The sequence below is a fragment of the Lactuca serriola genome, chromosome 1 (assembly GCF_051521515.1).
Source record: "Lactuca serriola cultivar US96UC23 chromosome 1, Lser_US96UC23_V15, whole genome shotgun sequence".
NCBI classification, from domain to species: Eukaryota; Viridiplantae; Streptophyta; class Magnoliopsida; order Asterales; family Asteraceae; genus Lactuca; species Lactuca serriola.
Genome location: NC_136408.1, coordinates 105,374,759 through 105,394,560, shown reverse-complemented (window position 1 = coordinate 105,394,560; position 19,802 = coordinate 105,374,759). Strand labels below are relative to the sequence as shown.

Genomic DNA, 19,802 nt, shown 5'->3' with positions numbered 1-19,802 from the left:
AAGCATGTTTTTGTGTTATGTGTTCCGGACTTCGGGTCGATGCAGTATGCAGTATATGTGTTTATGCTAGTAGTTATGATTATGCTATGCCATGTTCAGCCAGTTAGTCCGGACTTCGGTCTGATGCAGGGGGCAAGGCCCCGGTTAGTTCAGACTTCGGTCCGATGCAGTTAGCCGAAATTCGGTCCGATGCAGAAGGCAAGGCCCCAGTTAGTCTGGGCTTCAGCCCGATGCAGTTTCCGGACTTCGGTTCGATGCAGGGGCAAGGCCCAGTATGTGCTTTATATGTTATTGTATGGTATGTGGTAGTTTGGGGGAGCTCATTAAGCTTTGTGCTTACAGTTTCAGTTTTGGTTTCAGGTACTTCCGCAAGAAAGGGGAAGAGCTCAGATTGATGGCATGGCACACACCATAGTTGCAGTTTATTCCTAGGAGTTTTATTTAGATATTTTGATATGATATTAACTTCATTTTTGAACTGATACATTTACTATGGTTTTATTATCTAATAGTTGACGTTGCGATTTTTAGTAATATTAAAACAAAAATTTTTGGGTCGTATTTTGGGTCGTTACAATTTTTCACTTATTACAATTTTTCACTTATTATAGGATATCAAGCCACAACATATTGAGGGTTGGAGACAAATGCTCTACAAAGAAGGTTTGGGTTGGTGTACAAATCGAGCACAAGAAGATTGGGTAAGTGATAAATGAAATGAGTGTGTTGTTTAAATATATTATTATTATTAATTATAGTTTTTTGTTTAATGAATATTATTATTATTTTAATATTTAAGTTTAGTTGTTTGTTTTAATTAACGTATGTGTATTGTTTTCTTTATTTTAGGAGAAAATTCAAGAGAAATATGAGAAAATGCAAAGCAAGGACGGGGAAGGCGGAGAAGTAGACGAGGAAGAATGTTTAGAGCGTGCCCTTGGAACGAGATGCGGGCATGCTCGCGGGGTGGGTAGGAGACCAACCGTTAACTTCGGTTTAACTCTAAATGAACGACCTTCCACTTCCAAATCGTCCCAATCTCAATCCAAATTTGATGCACAACAAATGCAAGAATACTTGCAACAATATAATGCATCATTGGGGGCATGTATTCTGAACTTCCAACCACCACCATTTCCTAACTTTCTATTCAACTCTAACACACAACCAAGTACCTCTCAACAAGTTGCCGAAAGGATGGAAGAAGAAGGATATGATTATGATAATAATGGTTGACGTTTTTTTAGAATTTTGAACAATGTTAGCTAGCTACTTATTGTAATATTAAACTTGAATTTGATGTTTTGAATTTGAACAATGGTACCTAGTTAATTTATTTCAATTGATATATGTTGCAATGTTTTTTGGATTTGTTAAAAATGCAAGAATGGTAATGTACTAATTCTGTAAAACTAAAAAAAAAACAACCCGTGGCTATCCCGACGACATGTCTTTGCTATAGGTATATAGTCGAGTCCTGTGAAAAACCTATAGCGACGACTAGTCATCGTAATAGATTAAACGTGTAGTGACGACAAGTCGTCGGGAAAGGTTTGCAGACGACGTGTCGTCGCGACAGGTAATTAAAAAAACTTTATTTTTTTCCCAGAAAATATGACTAACAAAATCTGTACGGACGCCAAGTCGTCGCAATAGGTGTAGCTATGGCGACAACATCTATGTCGACAAGAATATTGACCTATGCCGACACGCCTATGCCAACGACTCGTTGCTGACGACTAGTCGTCGGCATATCCTATACCGACGACTTGTTGTCTAGATAGGGTCCGAATTTGTCGTCGTGATAGGGTGTTAATGTTGTAGTGAGAAGATAGTGAGAATTTCATACACAGTGAACACCACTAGGCCGCCATGATGGTGGTTGGATGATACTTAACATGAGGATTAATGAATTCATACGACTATCTACAAGACACAAACTGCACAGAAGCAAAAGTCAATTACGATGTACGAAAATGCAAGTGTCTCAATGCATGTATGTTAAATAAAAGGATATTTAAAGTTGAGATTCGATAAGCAGATCCCACATTTTTCTAGTATTAAGTTGGAAATGTAGTCTATTTAAGAATGTATACATGGTTAAAAATTGCATCAAGAAATTCATGGCCTCGCTGTAATTATCTGGCCAAATTCTTGTAAATCATTGTTGTTCACTTAGTTTTAAAATGTAGTTGATCATGTGATTTTAACAAAAAAAATAAACCATTTGTTCCATGGTAGAAGTGTAGAGAAGGCCTTTTTGAAGCAGAATGCCATCATTCTTGTGAAAAGAACAAAAAAACACTTAGTTTGCAAGGATGGTGATTTAGGACATATTGTAGTAATATGAATGCCGAAAAAGTTAATCATAATGGGCATTTCTTAAGCATATAATCCATGAAAAAGAAATCCTGAAAATAAATATAATCTTAATATGCCTATAAGGATGAATAGAGCTAAAGTGCAATGTCATTGAACATTCTTAAAATATTATGATGTGGGATTCAAGTAGATTATTTCTGATTTTGGTTAGGCTCGAGGGAACTGCATAACATCCTTACTGATGTCAACACCACAAGCTCCACACGATGTGATTGTAAACTTCTTAAGAGAAGGGGAATGAGCAAGTAGAAGCCTTATAAAAAGAATTTCCATTCTTGATCCTTTAACAACTGTCATCTCCACAATTTGCAACTGATTCAATTTACAGTCCAAGAAGTTTGCAAATGATTCAATTTATAAAAAGAATTTACCCTCCAAAGTTCCATCCAAAGACTTTCCACATTTGACGAGTTCGGAAGCAAACATAGAACACCATGAAGTTGACATAGTTCACGGAGTTTCATATCTTGCAAGTTCAAACACTTTAAACTCTTAACCGGATATGGAAGCCACTTTGGCATATTTTCTTCGATAACATCCTGCCAAATGCAAGTGAGATTTTAGCTTACAAAAAAATGAGTATTATATTAGACAAGAAAATTAGGAGCAAGAGCAAAGGTTAAACATTAAAATTTTACTTTTCTATCATACCTCAAGAGATTCACCATCGATAGAAAGAACTTCAATTTTGGGCAAGTTACTTAACATGCTCACCAAATTTATTCTTTCAACTGGTACCGAATCCTTTATGGATGCCTAGAATTGGAAAGAACTATATATATCAAGATTATTAATGCATGGAGTGTGTAATAATTGGAGCAACATGCCATCTCAATAATTGACAATTTTCAAACCCTGTAGCTTTGTGGCCTTGATGTTGAAATTGTAACTATCCGTGCAAGTTCTCCAGAACAACTTGTTAAGTTGTGGGAAGTTGATATGAGTTCCACACAAATTATCCCTAAAAACAATATCTTTGAGATAAAGCTTTTTAAGATGGAGAAATCCTTCAAACTCAAGTGGTGGATTGAAGAAACAGTTCCTCAAATGCAAATTTGTCAACTCTACACAAGAAAACATAAAAGAAAGTTGATAATGTCGGTCTGAATTAGTAAGGACAAGTTCTGTAACACCCTTTCTTGATAAGACTAGGGTCCATTGATCAACTTCTTTGAAGCTATCAAGAAGTATGGTTGGTATATGGAGATGAAATTTCAAGATAGGACCCCTGTGAAGGAATAAGACTAGGTTTATGATCCTTATAAACCCATTACTACCAAAAGATCCATTTTTTGCAAATTTTCTGGAGAAGTATTCATCAAAAACAAGTGCCCTCATTGTGGTCCATCTATACCTCCAATTTTTTTGATAAAATACTTGTCCTTACAGCCTCTTCAAGTGGCGCTCTAAGATTGAGTCTATCAAGTGTTCAAGCAAATTACTAATTCTATCTTCTTCACAAATCCCCTCTCACATATCTCTGTCCCTAGTTTTAAAAAACAAGTTGGACTAAGTTATTTCAAAGGACAATGGAAAATATAGAACAACTTAATGTTACTAACACTCCTAATTCCTTTTATTATCGAGGTTTTGGGTGTGGTAACATAAGTTATGAGTAAATAAACTTTTATTGTAGTAGCAAGGCAAAATATAATTTAAATCAACTTAAATATAATGAATATATTGCGTGGCTACTTCAGTTTAATATGGATACGAGATAATTTGAAAAGATACCAGAAAACATTGTTTGAATGATGATCAGAAGAAATCATAAACAATATAATTAAAACAATGTCGCTCATATAAATTGTTATAACAGTAAAAGGCTTTCGAGGTTTCTCATATGATTTTCAAAGAGTAAAAAAGTATGGAGGTTTGCGAAGTACAAACTAACCTGTCATTGTTTTCTTTTTATTTGTACGACTTAGAATGTCAGGAACGTTGGGTTCACTGCCCTACGACGCCCATAGCAAGTATATAGCTATTCCCAAAGGAAATTTCCCATAAATTCCTAAAACACATCTGGAAAAAGGAATTTTCTAATATATGCCTCGAGGGATCCACAATGCATTCAACTCAATAAAGTTCAAGTGATTGCCACATCATCTGTTTACAATTTATACAACTCTATTAGTTTTTTTATTACAATGCATTGAACTCTACAAAATTCAATAGATAGTTGCAAAATGTAATTTATAGCAAATATTCAAGAATTAAAAACTTTCATTTTTTCCAATGAAGAGTTCAATGGTCATTGAACTCCAAATCTATTGAATGCCAATGTCGCATCTCACAATAGTAGAGTTTCATGCATTGAATGACACATTGACTTGCCACCTCATTCAACTCTATCATTTATCATTAGACTAGTCATTGTGGATGCTCTAACGACACATATAAGAACTAATAATTGAAGTATTAATTATGAGGAATATTACTATAATTATATATTATAAATATTAATTGGGATTTTCTAATATGTGCCTAACAACATATATAAAAAGTATTAATTATGAAAAATATCACCATAATTATATTCTAAATAAATTTTTATGGAGATTATTAAAGCATTTCATATTTAATTATGGTAATACTAATTAATGTATTTTATATTTAATGATGGTAATATTTGTCATTAATTAATGTTTTTTATATGTGTCCTTAGGGCACATATTAGAAAATACCATATTAGTTATAAATAATATTATTTATAATTAATGTATTTTATATTTAATTTGGTAATATTACACATAATTAATATTTATCACATTTAATTATGGTAATATTTTTTATAATTAATGGTTTTTTATATATATGCCCTTAGGGAACATATTAAAAAAATTCTTTTATAAAAATGTTTAAGGATTTATTTAACCGGCAAAATAGACTTAGTTAAAAAAATATTGTTGGGTTAAAACGACATTTCCCGAAAATAACATTTTTAACTCGAAATAACTATCCAAAATATAATGATTTTTATTTATTTAACGCAATTAAAAAAACCATAACCATTTGTTACGGTTCTTTTCAACACAAATATAAATTACTTTCACAGAAAAACGATATAGCATACAGTGGCGGACACAGACTGTTTTAGTAGGAGTGTCCCTCGTACTTCAAGCGGGAGCACCTAATACAAAAAACCAAAAAAATAAAAAATAAATAAAAAAAAATTTACACTACGTGCCGGAAATTGAGCAGTGGCCCGGGACCTCAAATGTCCCACTAAGGTCCGCCACTGATAACATACTATGTAACATGTTTATTGATGGAATTTCTTGTATTGCTATTTGTAAGTATTACACCACAATTAAGCAATAAAACAAGTACAAATATGGAAGATGCAATGTAGCAACTAGCAAAGCAGATAGCGCAATAAGTGGGTATTTAAAAGAGATATTCAACAGAGATGTCACATTCTTTATGGGATGAAGACGTAAACGAACTTTCTCCATGTCTCGTTGACTGTGTATAAAAGTTCACAAAATAAATCGATGAAGTCTTGAATTTGTCTGCAAGTATATGTCTACATTTCTGTAGATTTTCCTTCACTGACTTATAGATTTTAGATGATCATCTGATTTTAATAAAGATAAACCATTTGAAGGTAGAAGTTTAGAGCAGGGCTTCGTGGAAGAACAGGAATCCATTATTCTTGTTAAAACTTAAAATGTCAAGAAGAACACTCTGACATGCAGAAATTGGATTTTAGATACATTGCAGTCCTGAAAGGCATAAAGAAGTCAAGAACCATTTTACTTATCACCCTCACAACAAACAAATCAAGGTGAATAAAAAGATATTAAAGATAACTCAAAAACACTTAAAGCTATATTGAACATTCTTATAGAGTTACAGCTCTAGATTCAAGTAGACCAGTTCTGCTTTTGGTGAGGCTCGGGGGAACTGCAGAATATCCTCACCAATTTTAAGTCTTTTTTGAACGTCAACTTCATTTAGTCTAAAGGTAAACTTCTTTAGAGAAGGAGAATGAGCAAGTAGAAGCTTTATAAAAAGTAGTTCAGGTCTTGATCCTTCTAAAGATACTATCATCACAGTTTGCAATTCATTCAATGTATAATCCAAGCAGTTTAGGGATTCCAAATGATTTAAAGCGGGTGCTGCATCAACTTGAGGCCCCTGAAAAAACATAAAATTGCAACCACATTGTAGAATATAAATATAATTCGTGTACTATATGAGCAAAATAAATATGCTTTAGCACTCTTTACATTACCATGTACCAAGGCACTATACCCAGATCTCCTAAATTGGGTGAGTTTCGAAGCAAATAAAGAGCACCATGAAGTTGATCCAAATCACCAAGTTCAAAATCCGTTAACAACAAATTGTGTAGACCATTAACCGCATGTGGAAGCCAATTCAGATTCTTTTCTGCACTCAAAAACTATGAGGAGGAAATCAGATTCTAACTTATCAGAAAAAAACGAGATTAGATATTTGGGAAAGGTGGGACCCGTTTATGCAATCTCCATTTGAGAAAGAGTAAAGGTTTAACAATAAAAAATTACTTTGTAGCATACCTTAAGGAAATGACCATCAGTAACTAGAGATCTAACTTTGGGCAAGTTAGATAACATTGTAGCCAATGTCAATCTTTCAGCTCGAACAAAATCCTGTATGGGTTTCATAAATACTATACTAACATCAGTAAGGCGAAGGCATGGAGTGTGCAATAACCGGAGCAACATGGCATCATGACAACCATAGACAAATAACATCTGCAGGTTTGTAACCTTGATGTTGAAACTATAAACATTTGTACAGTTACTAAGGGACAACGTCTTAAGCTTTGGTAAGTTGATCTCGGTTTCGCGAAAGTTAGCTCCAAAAACAATATTCAGGAGAAAAAGAGTTTGAAGATTGATAAATCGTTCAAGCTCAAGTGGTTGCTTAATGAAACAGTTCTTCAAATCAAGTTTTGTCAATTTTAGACAAGAGAACACATTAGAAGGAAGTTCATCACGTCGATTTGAAGTAGTAATTAACACAAGTTCCCTAACACTTTTTCTTGATAAGAGTAGCATCCATTGATCAACTTCTTGGTAACTATCAAGAAACATGTTTGGTATATGCAAGGTTTTAAAATACGGAATCGGGCCTCAAGGCGTTTACCCCTCGCCTCACGAGGCGTAAGCCTCGAGGCGAAACGAGGCGTAAGCCTCGAGGCGGAATAAAATAATAATAATAATATATTATATTAATCATAAAAAACATACTAAAGTCCAATTTCAAACATAAAAGTCTTACTTAATGTCATAATCCCAAAAATAAAAAGATACTAAAATTCATAATAGTCTTCAAATCATGCCAAATTAGTAAAACCAAACGCATAATAGTCTTGAAATCAAGCCAAATCAACAATAACGAAAAATAAGGAGTGACGAGAAGAGAAAAGAAAGAAGAAATGAGAGAATAAGGAGTGACGGCTGGAGAAAAATTAGGTCAAGTAAAGATATCACGTGATTTCTAAGGTCAAAAAGTCCAAAAAAAAAAAAAAAACCCCAGAACGCCTCTTACGCCTCGCCTTGGAACGCCCCGCCTCGGACCGCTTTTCACCGCCTCACAAGACTGAGGCGTGCGCCTCATTCTCCCCCTAAGAAGCGTAGCCTCAGAATCGTTTTTCGTCCGCCTCGCCTCAAGGCGCGCCTCGAGGCGTACGCCTCGAACGATTTTTAAAACCTTGGGTATATGGAGATGAAATTTCAAGATAGGACAATTGTGAGAGGTCAAGACATGGTTTATAGTATTTATAAACTCATTACGATCAAAAGCTCCATTTTGTGCAAATTTTATGGAGAACTGCTCATCAAGAACCAACACCTTAATTTTGGTCCATGTGTACCTCCACTTTTTTGATATAATGCTGGTCCTTACAACATCTTTAATTCGGAGCCTCTCTAAGATTGAGTCTATTAAGTGCTCTGGTAAGTTACTGATTCTATCTTCTTTAACACAAGTTAAAGACCTCCTCTTATATGTCCCTGTTATTGGAATAAAAAAACACGTCTAGGTTATTTCCAAGAAAATAGAAGGAATAAAAAAAACATGGAGAAACTTGAAAATACTTGTACTCCCTTAATTTCCTTTTATTGTCAATGGAGATTTTGAACAAGGATTAACATGTGAATTTTCCTGATTTTGTTAGGGAAATGTTGCTAATTGCACATAGTAACAACATACTTCTAAATGCCTACTCAAAATAACATTGCACTTTCATTTCTTTATTGATAATAGCATTACGTAACATGCATGAAACTTGAAAGCATTTCACAAGTTTTGGGTTTTATGTTGTTGTTATTGTTATAGAAATGTGAATATTCGTAGTTTCCTATTGTGGGTGAATAATAAAGTGTATTGCTCATATTAGTATAGCCAGAAAAGTCCATTGCTATTATCCGTAAATTTCCATTTTACGTTTTATTTCTTACAAACGTGCTTACAATGATTCCTCTTTGTCACTTTAATTTTGACACGTTTTCATAACACAAAATATTATTAGAAATTAAATAAATTAATTACACATTATAATTGTCATGTTCTAAAAAACACTGTAATAGATTGAGAAAAGAATTGATATATTTGCACTGTTTATAAGTTAATGGTTGTAATCTTTTCGGTATAGTAACATAACAGAATTGTTATATTTGCAGTATTTGTGAGTTAATCATTATACTTTAAATGCTAGCAAAGCCCTAAAAAGGGTTCACCTCTCTCTATGTTATTCATTGTATTTCCCTGGTCTACGGTTTATTTGATTTATCCTCAAGCTTATAATTGAATCAATGGTTCCCCTGGCAAAACCTAACTTATAGAAACTCAAACAAATGAAATTATAACATGACCATATCATATAGATTCTACTGGCAAGACCTAGCTTAATCCCTGCCTTGCAGAATTAACCAGTAACTGAGTACTACATAATCTTCTCAAAGTTTGTTTATTCCACTGGAAAGAGATCATAAAGAACAGACTTCAAACAAATAGATATTAATTACTGTGACATGATATCGAGATTTCACATACGACTTTCAATGAATCAAATACATAGAGGTTTGTGAAGTAGAAACTTACGCATCATCACTTGAAGATACCTTCAGAGCGAATGTCAAAAATTTTAGATGAAAACAACTACTCTAGCGATCTTAATTTTTTAAATGCAAACGAGAAGGTTTGTAACAACTAACAAATAGTTGCCAACCAATCTAATGATCCATATCCAACGCATATACAGATTTGAAACTTGAATGCGATCTATATCCAACCCATATACAAAGTTGAAATTTGAATGCGTTACCCTCATTTTTAGGGTTGTTATCTTGTATAATACGAGAATATCAATGTATATTTTTATGTGGATAAATTCCATTAAAAACACTAGGTTTTCACAAAAATTAAATTTTAATATTGTGATATTCTTTGTCTCAAATGTGACACTCCTTTTACTATTTTGTTTTAATTTTTACCGTTTAACCAGTCAAAATTTGACTGGTTGACATGTGAATTTTGATAATGCGTAATGCTGACAGGCATGATTACGTTACTCTAATTGTTGACATTATACTTTGAGTATCAAACTTTTATAGTAGTTATTCAAAATATAGTGACTTTTATGAAGTTTCCTTATGAATACTACTTTTGTGATATGTATCCAAAATCGGCCTTGACTCATGGTTTGTAAGTTACTTATACTTGATCATGTAATCATGGTATATTTTGTCTGGTTGTTATATTGTATGTACAATTTACGAATGCATATCTTTGACTCGGTCCCCTTTAATTATGTTCCATCATTTTTAATCGATCCCTTATCTCATCCCTCGTGAAAACCCACTGTCACATATCTACTTTATATGTCCTAACCTATCTTAGTTCATTCACAAGCTTACCCGAGAAACCAATCACCACCACCATCACATCTTTCACCACTCATCACTTACAGCCCTCTCCTTATATAATGAATAACTAATAGACTAATCTGCCAGACAATTGTCCATTATCGCTTCTGATTCTTACATAAACTTCCATAGAACCATATAGGAGCAACTTTGAAGAAGAAAAAAGGAGATTTGGTTAAAACTACCTCCATCTTTTCATGTTTTCAGTGATTGGGGTGTAGAAAGGAATTAAAAAGCATATGGATGTGCTTGGTTCTTGGAAGACTCTCTCCCTCCCTCGCTAAAAAAACCCTAAACACAAACCACTTACCACCCTGCCACCAACAGAGCACCATCACAGTTTACCCTTTCCATTGTTGGCATCTCTTTCTTTCTATAAAAAGCCCTAAATGCCACCACGACAACCAACTCACTACATCCCGTCACCGTTGTTCTGGCTTGTAGCTCGTTCTTGAGATGGTTTTTCTTGCAGCATATATAGAAATATTTAGTAATTTGAAAATTTTGGTGCTTATAATGGTAAGATATATTTTACATTTTGTTGTTTATAATTATGTGTGCATGTGTATAACAGTTTCAATGCTTAAACATATCAAACAAAATGTTATATCAAAGTGAGCAGGATATATATGGTATACAAAAGTCATTAAAGTTGCAACTAGAAGGCATAGGTAACAGTGGTGGAGCAAGGAATTTTAATAGGGGGTATATAATCTTTTTCCAGATTCAAAATTATATGTTCAAAGAGTTTCTTAACATTTATAGTGGTAAATCGAAACATATATATATATATATATATATATATATATATATATATATATATATATATAATTTAAGCAAACGTTACAATTGAATCTGTCTAGTCATGTCTTGAAATCGGTCAATATTATTATTATGAAACACTTGTAAAAACACATTCTTTTAAAAAAATTGAATAAACAATCGTTTACAACTTGATCATCCGTGCTATTCTGCAATTTATTTTTGACATATGTCATTCCGAAAAGCTCTTTCTATCATTATTGTAGTAACCGTAAATGATATATTTTGTATAGTTATCATATCTCGTGTATTAAAAACATGGTATAATTTTTTAGTTGGAGATACAATAACATAAAACATGTTTACAAATAATGTTTTTAATTATAAATAACAATTTTTTGGGGATGTTATAGTACTCCACCGTCCCTTATAACTCCACCACTGATAGATAATAGGTTTGTTTTCAGCATGTGCTTGCGAATAGATTCAATACACATATATGTTTGCAATAAATATGTCTCTCTTCTCAACTTTGTTTTTAATTTGTTGTATTTTTTCTTTTTTTGTGACCAACAAAGTTCTGTGATTTATTTATATTTGTTTTGTAATCATATTTTACCCTTCTTTAACATAAAAGTTAAAATTGATAAGATTAAGCAACTTTGTTTTTTGGGTGTATTTTTTCTTTTTGATGACCAACAAGGTTCTGTGATTTATTTGTATCTCTTTTGTAATCATATTCTACCCTTATTTAACATAAAAGTTAAAACTGATAAGATTATGTAACAGTTAAAAATGGGTGATTATATCCACCTTTTGGAAGTGGTTGGATTAGATTAATTACAAATAATAGTAAGTTGTGATGGTTTTGTGTAAAATAATTTCTTGGATAAATCTGAAAAAAATTATATTATTACATTAATAATATTATTTAGAAAAATGAAAAAAGATCCCAAAGTTTGCTTGTATTAAAGAAATAAATATTTGGACGGTCTTTAATCCTTTCAATGCATTACAATGTTGTTTAGATAAATTTGTTGAACTTTATAAATTGACCCTTATGTGTCTTTCGACTAGAATATAAAATAAAATAAAATAAAAATAAATGGGGCTCGGGTTGGGTTTGTTTGTTAGGTCGATTTTTGTCAGCTCTATAGTTTTGGTTGTCAATAAGATAGTCTTAACCTTATCATATTTTGAAAATAAATCATTATATCATTATTTATATAAACTTTAACGGTTAAGTCTTCAAGCAAGTAAGTTAACTCGACATTTGCATTAAGAGTTGAGACCAATAAGTTCAATTAAAACTATTGTTAAGCATCAAATATACCATTGTGATTAGATCGATCACGCAAAGCATGTGAACTTTATGTGTCATTGTCTAGAAGCATATTACCTGGACAAGTTTACATCTTACGCCCTCATGGAAGTATCAGTTAAAAGATACGCCTTTGTTTTCAATGACGTGAGTATAAAATGACGTTTACACACAAAATCATATGTTTTCGATAGAAAACTATTTTTTTTTAAAGGAACCATTCGTCATCTTCCCTTTGCATGGGTACACATTTATAAAAGATAAGTAACTGTTGATAAAAAACTATTCCCTAGAAAATAACTAACCCCCTCCTCCTCCGCCCCGATACCCGTCACCGGAACAAGTTAATATGTTAACGTAATCTTGAGTTAACATTCTAAGTGATTAATTACAATTTGTAAGGAAGCGACACAAATGGATTTATCAACTTTTCAGAATTGTAAGAACTAAAGAATTATCAATATTTTATAACTTGGTTAATACTTAATAAGTTTTATATGATAGCTGCAAGGAAACTATTTCTAAAATGATTTGTTTGTGATTTCTTCTATATACCAAATTTAGAATGCGTGTATTTGATACATATTTAACATTGAAATTTTCCCAAATTTAGAATGTTTGTATTTTTGTTACAAAACCCACCGTTTTCCCCGCTTGAGTTTTATCATTTTACCTTTAAAAACCATTGAATTATTTTATTTTGTTTTATTTTTTACATTAAGTCATCGTCTTTAAAAAGAAATGGATAACATCTTAAATATTTTTCACAAGCATCAAAGATAATCTTTACCATGAAGGTGATAAAACTGTCATGTTGAATTGTTGACAATTTAGCCACAAAGTCTATAATACCGACAAGCATGTGTAGGGCTCTTTCATGCATTCAGGAACTAGACTCTGAAGCAAAAGTGAGATTTTTATTTACAGTTAAAAGCAAGAGATATCAAGAAACTTTCATTGTTTTGTTTATTAATTATAGCAATTTGTTTTCAAGTTTTTTATATTATAACATTGCACTTCAAAAATAATCACACAATTATAACATTGTACTTAAAATTTTGAAAAAAAAAAAAAAATCACAGTTTTTTTTATAGAGATTGCAGTTGATCCTATGATTTTGAGACAACAATAAACCATTTGAAGTAATGTAAACTAAAAAAAATCCATCATACTTGACACTTCTATCGAAAATAACCCATGTCAAACAAATCAAGGGGAATAAAAAGAAAAACAACCAATTCCACTATGTTTACAACAATGAAAAGCATAATGCTAAACAACAATTTCAAGTTGAACATATTCTTATATAACTATTTCTCGGGATTCAAGTAGATGATTTCTGCTTTTGGTGAGGCTCGAGGGAGACTCATAACATGTCTAGCAATCGCAAATCTTCGTCGAAAAGTCAGACGTCCAATTAGTGTAATGGAGATATTCTCAAGATTAGGTGAATGAGCAAGTAGAAGCTTTATAAAAAGCAGTTCCACTTCTAATCCTTCTAAACATGTTATCTCCACAGTCCTTAACTGTTTCAAAGTATAGTCCAAGCAGTTTGCAGCTTTGAAATGATCTAAAGCTAGGCCCACAAAATATCGAGGCTCCTGAAAAAACATAAAAATTCAACTCTTGTGACATATAAAATAAAATCTAATTTTAGCATTTTTTAGTTAACAACCTCAAAGTGCACACGTAATGTGTCTAGATTTGGTGAGTTTCGAAGCAAACAAAGAGCAACATGAAGTTGATCCAAATCACCAACTTCAAAATCTTGCAACACTAAACGTTTTAAGCTGTTCATCGATAATGGAAGCCACTTTGGAATCTCTTCTGTAGACAAAAACTATGAGGTGAAAGTGAGATTTTAAGTTGCATAAAAACGTGAGAAATACATCTATCCAGGGTTTTAAGACAGTGTGTTGCAGTGAGAGGGACCATTTTTGTAATTTTGTTAAACATAGATAATTTCTTTAATTTTGTCTTTACACACACGGACCATTTCTATAATTTTTTTCATATATATAGGCACTATTTAAATAAATTTGTTACACAGGGACACTTTCTGTAACTTTATCTTTATACAGGGACCATTTCTGTAATTTTGTCTTAGACAGGGATCGTTTCTATAATTTTGTCATGTAGGGACCATTTCTGTAGCTTTATCTTACACAGGGATCATTTCTGTAGTCTTGTCTATTTCCTACAGAGGCAACATTTATGAATTTTGTCATAGATAGGGATCGTTTCTGTATGTTTGTCAGAGAGGGACCATTTTTGTAGCTTTATCTTACACAGGGATCATTTCTATCATTTTGTATATTTCCTACAGACTACGGAGAGACCATTTCTGTAAATTTGTCTTAGATGGGGATCGTTTCTGTAATTTTGTCACAGAGGGACCATTTCTGTAGCTTTATTTTACACAAGGATCATTTCTGTAATTTCTTCTATTCCTACAGAGGGACCATTTCTGTAATTGTCTTTGACACGGATCATTTCGTTAATTTAGTCACAGAGGGACCATTTCTGTACCTTTATCTTACGCAGGGTTCATTTCTGTAACTTTTTCTATTTCCTATAGAGGGAACATTTCTGTAATTTTTCATAGACGGGGATCGTTTGTGTAATTTTCTTACAGAAGGACCATTTCTGTAAGCAAAATCTCACACAGGGACCATTTCTGTCATTTTGTATATAAAACACAAGAACATTTTTGTAAAATAAGTTACAATGACCATTTCTGTCATTTTATCTATTTGAATACTACAGGGACCAAAAATGCAATTCACTAAAAAAACCAAATAGTTTGAAATTTAAATTAGCCTTGTCAATACTCAATCACGTATAACATTTTGATAAATGTTATATACGGGTAATTAAGGAAGCGTAAATGGAAAGCATTTAAAGTTTACTTTCGTATCATACCTTAAGAAAATTACCCTCGATTAAGAAGTCTTCAATTCTTGTTAAGCTACTTAAAAAGCTGATGGAATTTATCATCTCAACTCTATCAAAATCTTCAAAAGTCCGAAAAGATACACCAAACACAACAATAGAAGGATTTTCCAACAACTGTAGCAAATTAGCATCAGGACACGTGACTAGAATCAAACTCTTCATCTTTGTAGCCTTGATGTTGAAATTGTGAACATTCATACACTCACGAAAAGAGAGATTCTTAAGTTGTGGTAAGTTGATCTGATTTCCACTTAAATTCTCCCCAAAATCAATATGCTCAAGAAAAAGTTCTTCAAGATTAAGAAACCCTTCAAACTGAAGTGGTGGATTGAAGTAACAATTCTCCAATATCAACTCCGTTAATCCTAAACATGAATACACATGAGAAGGAAGCTCATAACGTCGATTTGAATTATAAAGAACGAGTTTTATCACATTGTTTCTTGATAAGAACATCATCCATTCATCAATTTCTTCGAAGCTATCAAGAAACATAGGTGGTATATGGATAACAAATTTTGAGATAGGACCCTTGTGAAGGTTTAACACTTGGTTTATGGTGTTTATATATTCATTGTAATCAAAAGCTCCACTTTTTGCAATTTTTGCATTGAAGTGGTTATCAAAAGTCAACACCTTCATTGAGGTCCATTTGTACCTCCACTTTTTTGATATAATGCTTGTTTTTACAGCATCTTCAAATGGGACCCGCTCTAAGATTGAGTCTATTAAGTGCTCTGGCAAGTTACTGATTCTATCTTCTCCATTAAAAGTTACAGATCTCCTTTTACGTTTCCCTGTCATAAAAATGGGATATAAATCTAATGAAATTACATGACTAAATAATATACACGAAAAACCTAGCTTAAACCCTTTAATACTTGCTGACTTGCATAATTAGCAACTATCCGATTATGTTTCAAATCGTATGTAATAGATCTTCTCAAATCGGTTTCTTGATTTATGTTTTCCATGGATACGTGATAATTGACAATGAATTTTACAAAAACAGAGTTTGCGGATTCAACTGGATCGAGGAAAAGAAAGCATAAAGAGCATAATTCGACCGAAATCTCACAAATAAATCGACACAACAGTAAAAGGATATCGACATTTGTTGTACGAGAACTGAATACTTAGGTTTATGAAGTAGAAACTTACCCATCGAGAATGGAGATACGCTTGGAGCGACCGAATTAGAATGTCAAACAACTGGGAATTTACAATTTAGGGTATGTTGCCCACCAACCTGCCAATGAATTAAATATGGACGTAATTACAAATTTGGTATATATGTTTTAACAATTGTTTGTTTAGGTCTAGTGAAATTTTATGTATAAATTTTGTCCTATTGCAAGATTTTAAATCGATTTTGGTCGATAAATTGTTAAATCTACATGCTTAGCTATTTTTAAGAAAATAATAAATTGGCCAACAAACTACTTTGTTTGATCTTATTTGGTCATCCATGTTTTTATTGGCATTTGCATGATCAAAATTTCGAATCGACGTCAACAACGTTATTTTGGAAATTATGAAAGCGTCTCCGAGTAATGTGAGATGGCGGTTCATGTGATGCTAGCATCGATAGTGAACATGACGTATGCATGATATTTCAGGTTTAATTATATATGCTTCCAAAAAACTTAGAGCTTTATTATTATTTTTATTATATATACATATAAATCGTGGAATGCCAAATTTGTAAACTTTAGGACTTTAGACTTTGGTCATGACAGTTTGTGGTATTGACAACTTTGGTCTCCGCTTTGAATTAATGCGTCTGAAAAATTGAAATTTCGTATTAAGTGGTTTTGAACAAAACAAACATTAAAATATTATAGTACCTGTTACCTTGTTTCCAAAAATATAAAGAACATCCAAAACGATGTTCGTATGCAAAAGATACGACAATTTTAATAAAATAGACAGTAAACATTGTTTTTCTTTAATCGTATAAAATCGAATCGATCTGTTGAGGCGCTTACACACCTCCGATGGAAATTTCGAGAGCGTTTTTGGACTTAGGATATAGCTTAACATTTAATTTCATATTCAAAATACTTTTAGCAAAAATTTTTGCGAAAATCAAAAAATCGAGCGTTAAGGGCTTTTTAGACGCAAAACTTTAAACGCGATTTCTCGGATGTAACATCATGTTTCTGATTGTTATATGATTCATGATTGCGAACCATAATTCAGTTGTATGTAGGCTTTGGGGATTTTAAGGAAGTAAGGTTTTGGGTTTTATTGAAAGATGTTATTGTTGGTAAGAGGATCAAGGCCAATGAATTGTGTATTTGGAACTGGGAATGGACTGGGGAAAGTTATGTGTTAGGCCACATGCAAGGGTTAAGGTCTTCAGTTGAACATGTGGTGAGCTAAATGTATCGATATAGGAGTGTAGAGCTCTCCAAGACCCTTTCATGGATATAAAGAATGTCGAATTCGGAGTTGAAACAAAGAAGTTATGATTGTTCGAAGTTGAGAATGATTTGGGGGAAAACTGAGCTCACGACGTTAGGATCGCTGCAGCCCAAGCCCATGAACTTTTAGAGTTTTCCAGGTATTTAAGTCCACTTAATTCGGTTTTAGGGTTCATTTCTCAGCCTCCACCTTCCTCTAACACTGGAAACCTTAACCCTAATCCATTTTGGTGATTTGGTGGCTAGAAGGAGGAGAATAAGAGGTTTTAGAGTGTTGGTTCAGAAAAGAGGCTTCATCATAATCATCTTGTGCACATTTTGGACCATTGTAAGTTTCCAAGAGTCAATCTTTACGAGTTCAAATTGTTAGATCTAAGTTCTAAGCTTCTTTTTGGATGTTTGTGTTGGATTGCATGCTTAGGATCCATAAAGTTGGCAACTTTATGGATCAATGAGTCATTCTCTATGATTCAATCTTATAGATCTGAAGTGTAGTTGTAATCTATGAATCTTGCTTGAGTTTGGGACCATTTCTTTTTATTTTTGTTGGATTAGGTGTCTAAGCCCATAACTATAATTGGTATCTACTTGAATTAATAGCAACACAGTCCTTTTGGGTTGCCCTCAAACCTAGCAACCGGACAAGGAAAATGAGAGATATTGATTTATTATAAGATTAATAAATTAATATAAATGAATTTATTAATAAGTTAAAATATTAATATATTAATAAGAAATCATTTTGTTTAATTAATTGTTAGCCAGAAATTAATTAGAATTAATTTTGGGGTTAAAAGAATTAATTATAAAGTGCAGGGACTAGTTTGCAATTATGTAACAGTTGAGTGGAAGGCTCTAGAACCCCCTTGGATGAGGGTGGACGAAATCTTTAGGGGAAACCCTAATAATATCGTCCATAGGGGCTTGGATAAGGCCCTTGGGTTTGTTTAGGCCCTAAGCAAAGGATAACTAGGGTTTTCCCTAAACCCTAGATCCCTCAGCTATATAAGGAGCCTTCTGGTTCATATTTTGGTCACTCTTTCTTTTGAAGAAACCCTAAGGGCCAAAATTTTGCATAATCCCTCTCCCCTCTCTCTTCTACTTTCCTTCTTGCTAGCTTGGGTGTGATTCCATTAGAGGCATTACACTTGTGGTGCTAAGCTTCCAAGAAGATCAAGATTAAGATCAAGGGAATTATCAACTGTTTGCTATAACAATTGAAAGGTATGTTAATGTTAAACCCTAGTTTGTTAATTTCGAAATTAGCCTCTCTCCTCTAGGGTTCTTGTTTTGTAAATCAAAGTTGTATGTTCAATAGTTAAAACATAGATCCAAAGTAGGTTGCATGTGAACTTAGGAATTGTTTTCTAGTTTATTTGTTTTACCAAAAAAACCCATCAATTTTGACTTAAGATGGGTTTAGGACATGCATGGGGCATGCTTGTCCATCAAGTAATGATTTTTATTGGCCTTTGGGGTCCTTTTTAGCGTATGAAAGAATTGGGGTTGAAGGCTTAATGGATTAAGGACTTAAAAGTTGGATCTTTTTCCTTAGACCGTTCTCACAATGTGAGACACAAGGTCACATGATGTGAGAGGTGTTTATGTCCTGTTTCCGGAGAACTGGTTGGGGCTCACGATGTGAGGATAGGCTTCTCACGTCGTGATGCCAACTTGGGTAGCATTTGTTAACTGAGTTGGCTGGGTTGAAGTGTGATGAGTGGGATTTGATCAAGTAAACTTTCACGACGTGACCAAGGACTAGTCACGACGTGAGATGTGGTTTTGGGCCTTATTAGGCCTTGGTTTTCTATCTGTGGGTCTTTTGTGCTTGGGCCCATTTGGAGGTTTGGGTATCTTTTATGATTTTGGGCCTCCTTGGATTAGGCCTATGATGGGTTTTGGGCCTAATTAGGAAGTTGGTCCATATTGGGCTCTTGATGCTAATAGTTTGGGCCTCGAATGTCAGACCTAGTGAGAAAAGGTTAAAATAGACATTTACCCTGAGTGTTGGACATTCGGACTTGGATTCCCGCT

At 33.2% G+C, this 19,802-nt stretch overlaps 3 protein-coding genes across 3 annotated transcripts; all 3 read right to left on the bottom strand.

Moving 5' to 3' along the window:
- Window positions 1-2,529: 2,529 nt before the first annotated feature.
- Window positions 2,530-3,720, bottom strand: LOC145059922 (F-box/FBD/LRR-repeat protein At1g13570-like). Its single transcript, XM_079007685.1, has 4 exons — window positions 3,226-3,720; window positions 3,034-3,138; window positions 2,754-2,921; window positions 2,530-2,694 (listed from the first exon to the last, which is right to left on the bottom strand). The coding sequence occupies exons 1-4, from the start codon at window positions 3,718-3,720 to the stop codon at window positions 2,530-2,532; spliced, it is 933 nt and encodes a 310-aa protein (XP_078863811.1).
- A 1,711-nt stretch (window positions 3,721-5,431) lies between these two features.
- Window positions 5,432-7,466, bottom strand: LOC145059917 (F-box/FBD/LRR-repeat protein At1g13570-like). The gene is made up of 5 exons (XM_079007679.1): window positions 7,140-7,466; window positions 6,927-7,019; window positions 6,620-6,790; window positions 6,259-6,522; window positions 5,432-5,512 (listed from the first exon to the last, which is right to left on the bottom strand). Exons 1-5 carry the CDS (start codon window positions 7,464-7,466, stop codon window positions 5,432-5,434), a joined length of 936 nt encoding a protein of 311 aa, XP_078863805.1.
- A 6,116-nt stretch (window positions 7,467-13,582) lies between these two features.
- LOC145070392 (F-box/FBD/LRR-repeat protein At1g13570-like) lies at window positions 13,583-16,561 on the bottom strand. Its single transcript, XM_079017336.1, has 4 exons — window positions 16,501-16,561; window positions 15,307-16,136; window positions 14,060-14,224; window positions 13,583-13,985 (listed from the first exon to the last, which is right to left on the bottom strand). The coding sequence occupies exons 1-4, from the start codon at window positions 16,502-16,504 to the stop codon at window positions 13,695-13,697; spliced, it is 1,290 nt and encodes a 429-aa protein (XP_078873462.1). The 5' UTR covers window positions 16,505-16,561; the 3' UTR covers window positions 13,583-13,694.
- Window positions 16,562-19,802: the final 3,241 nt, after the last annotated feature.

Bases quoted from the DNA above. Each gene is read 5' to 3' on its own strand.
- LOC145059922 (XM_079007685.1), bottom strand. From the start codon at position 3,720: ATGAGGGCACTTGTTTTTGATGAATACTTCTCCAGAAAATTTGCAAAA. The intron at 2,922-3,033 runs GTATGATAGAAA...TGCATTTGGCAG, and splicing joins TCGATGGTGAATCTCTTGAG to GATGTTATCGAAGAAAATAT. The intron at 2,695-2,753 runs GTAAATTCTTTT...AAATTGAATCAG, and splicing joins TTTGGATGGAACTTTGGAGG to TTGCAAATTGTGGAGATGAC.
- LOC145059917 (XM_079007679.1), bottom strand. From the start codon at position 7,466: ATGTTTCTTGATAGTTACCAAGAAGTTGATCAATGGATGCTACTCTTA. The intron at 6,791-6,926 runs GTATGCTACAAA...TCCTCCTCATAG, and splicing joins CTGATGGTCATTTCCTTAAG to TTTTTGAGTGCAGAAAAGAA. The intron at 5,513-6,258 runs GTCTACTTGAAT...TTTTTGTATTAG, and splicing joins CCTCACCAAAAGCAGAACTG to GTGCTCCCGCTTGAAGTACG.
- LOC145070392 (XM_079017336.1), bottom strand. The intron at 14,225-15,306 runs GTATGATACGAA...TTCACCTCATAG, and splicing joins TCGAGGGTAATTTTCTTAAG to TTTTTGTCTACAGAAGAGAT. The intron at 13,986-14,059 runs GTTGTTAACTAA...ATGTTTTTTCAG, and splicing joins CATTACGTGTGCACTTTGAG to GAGCCTCGATATTTTGTGGG.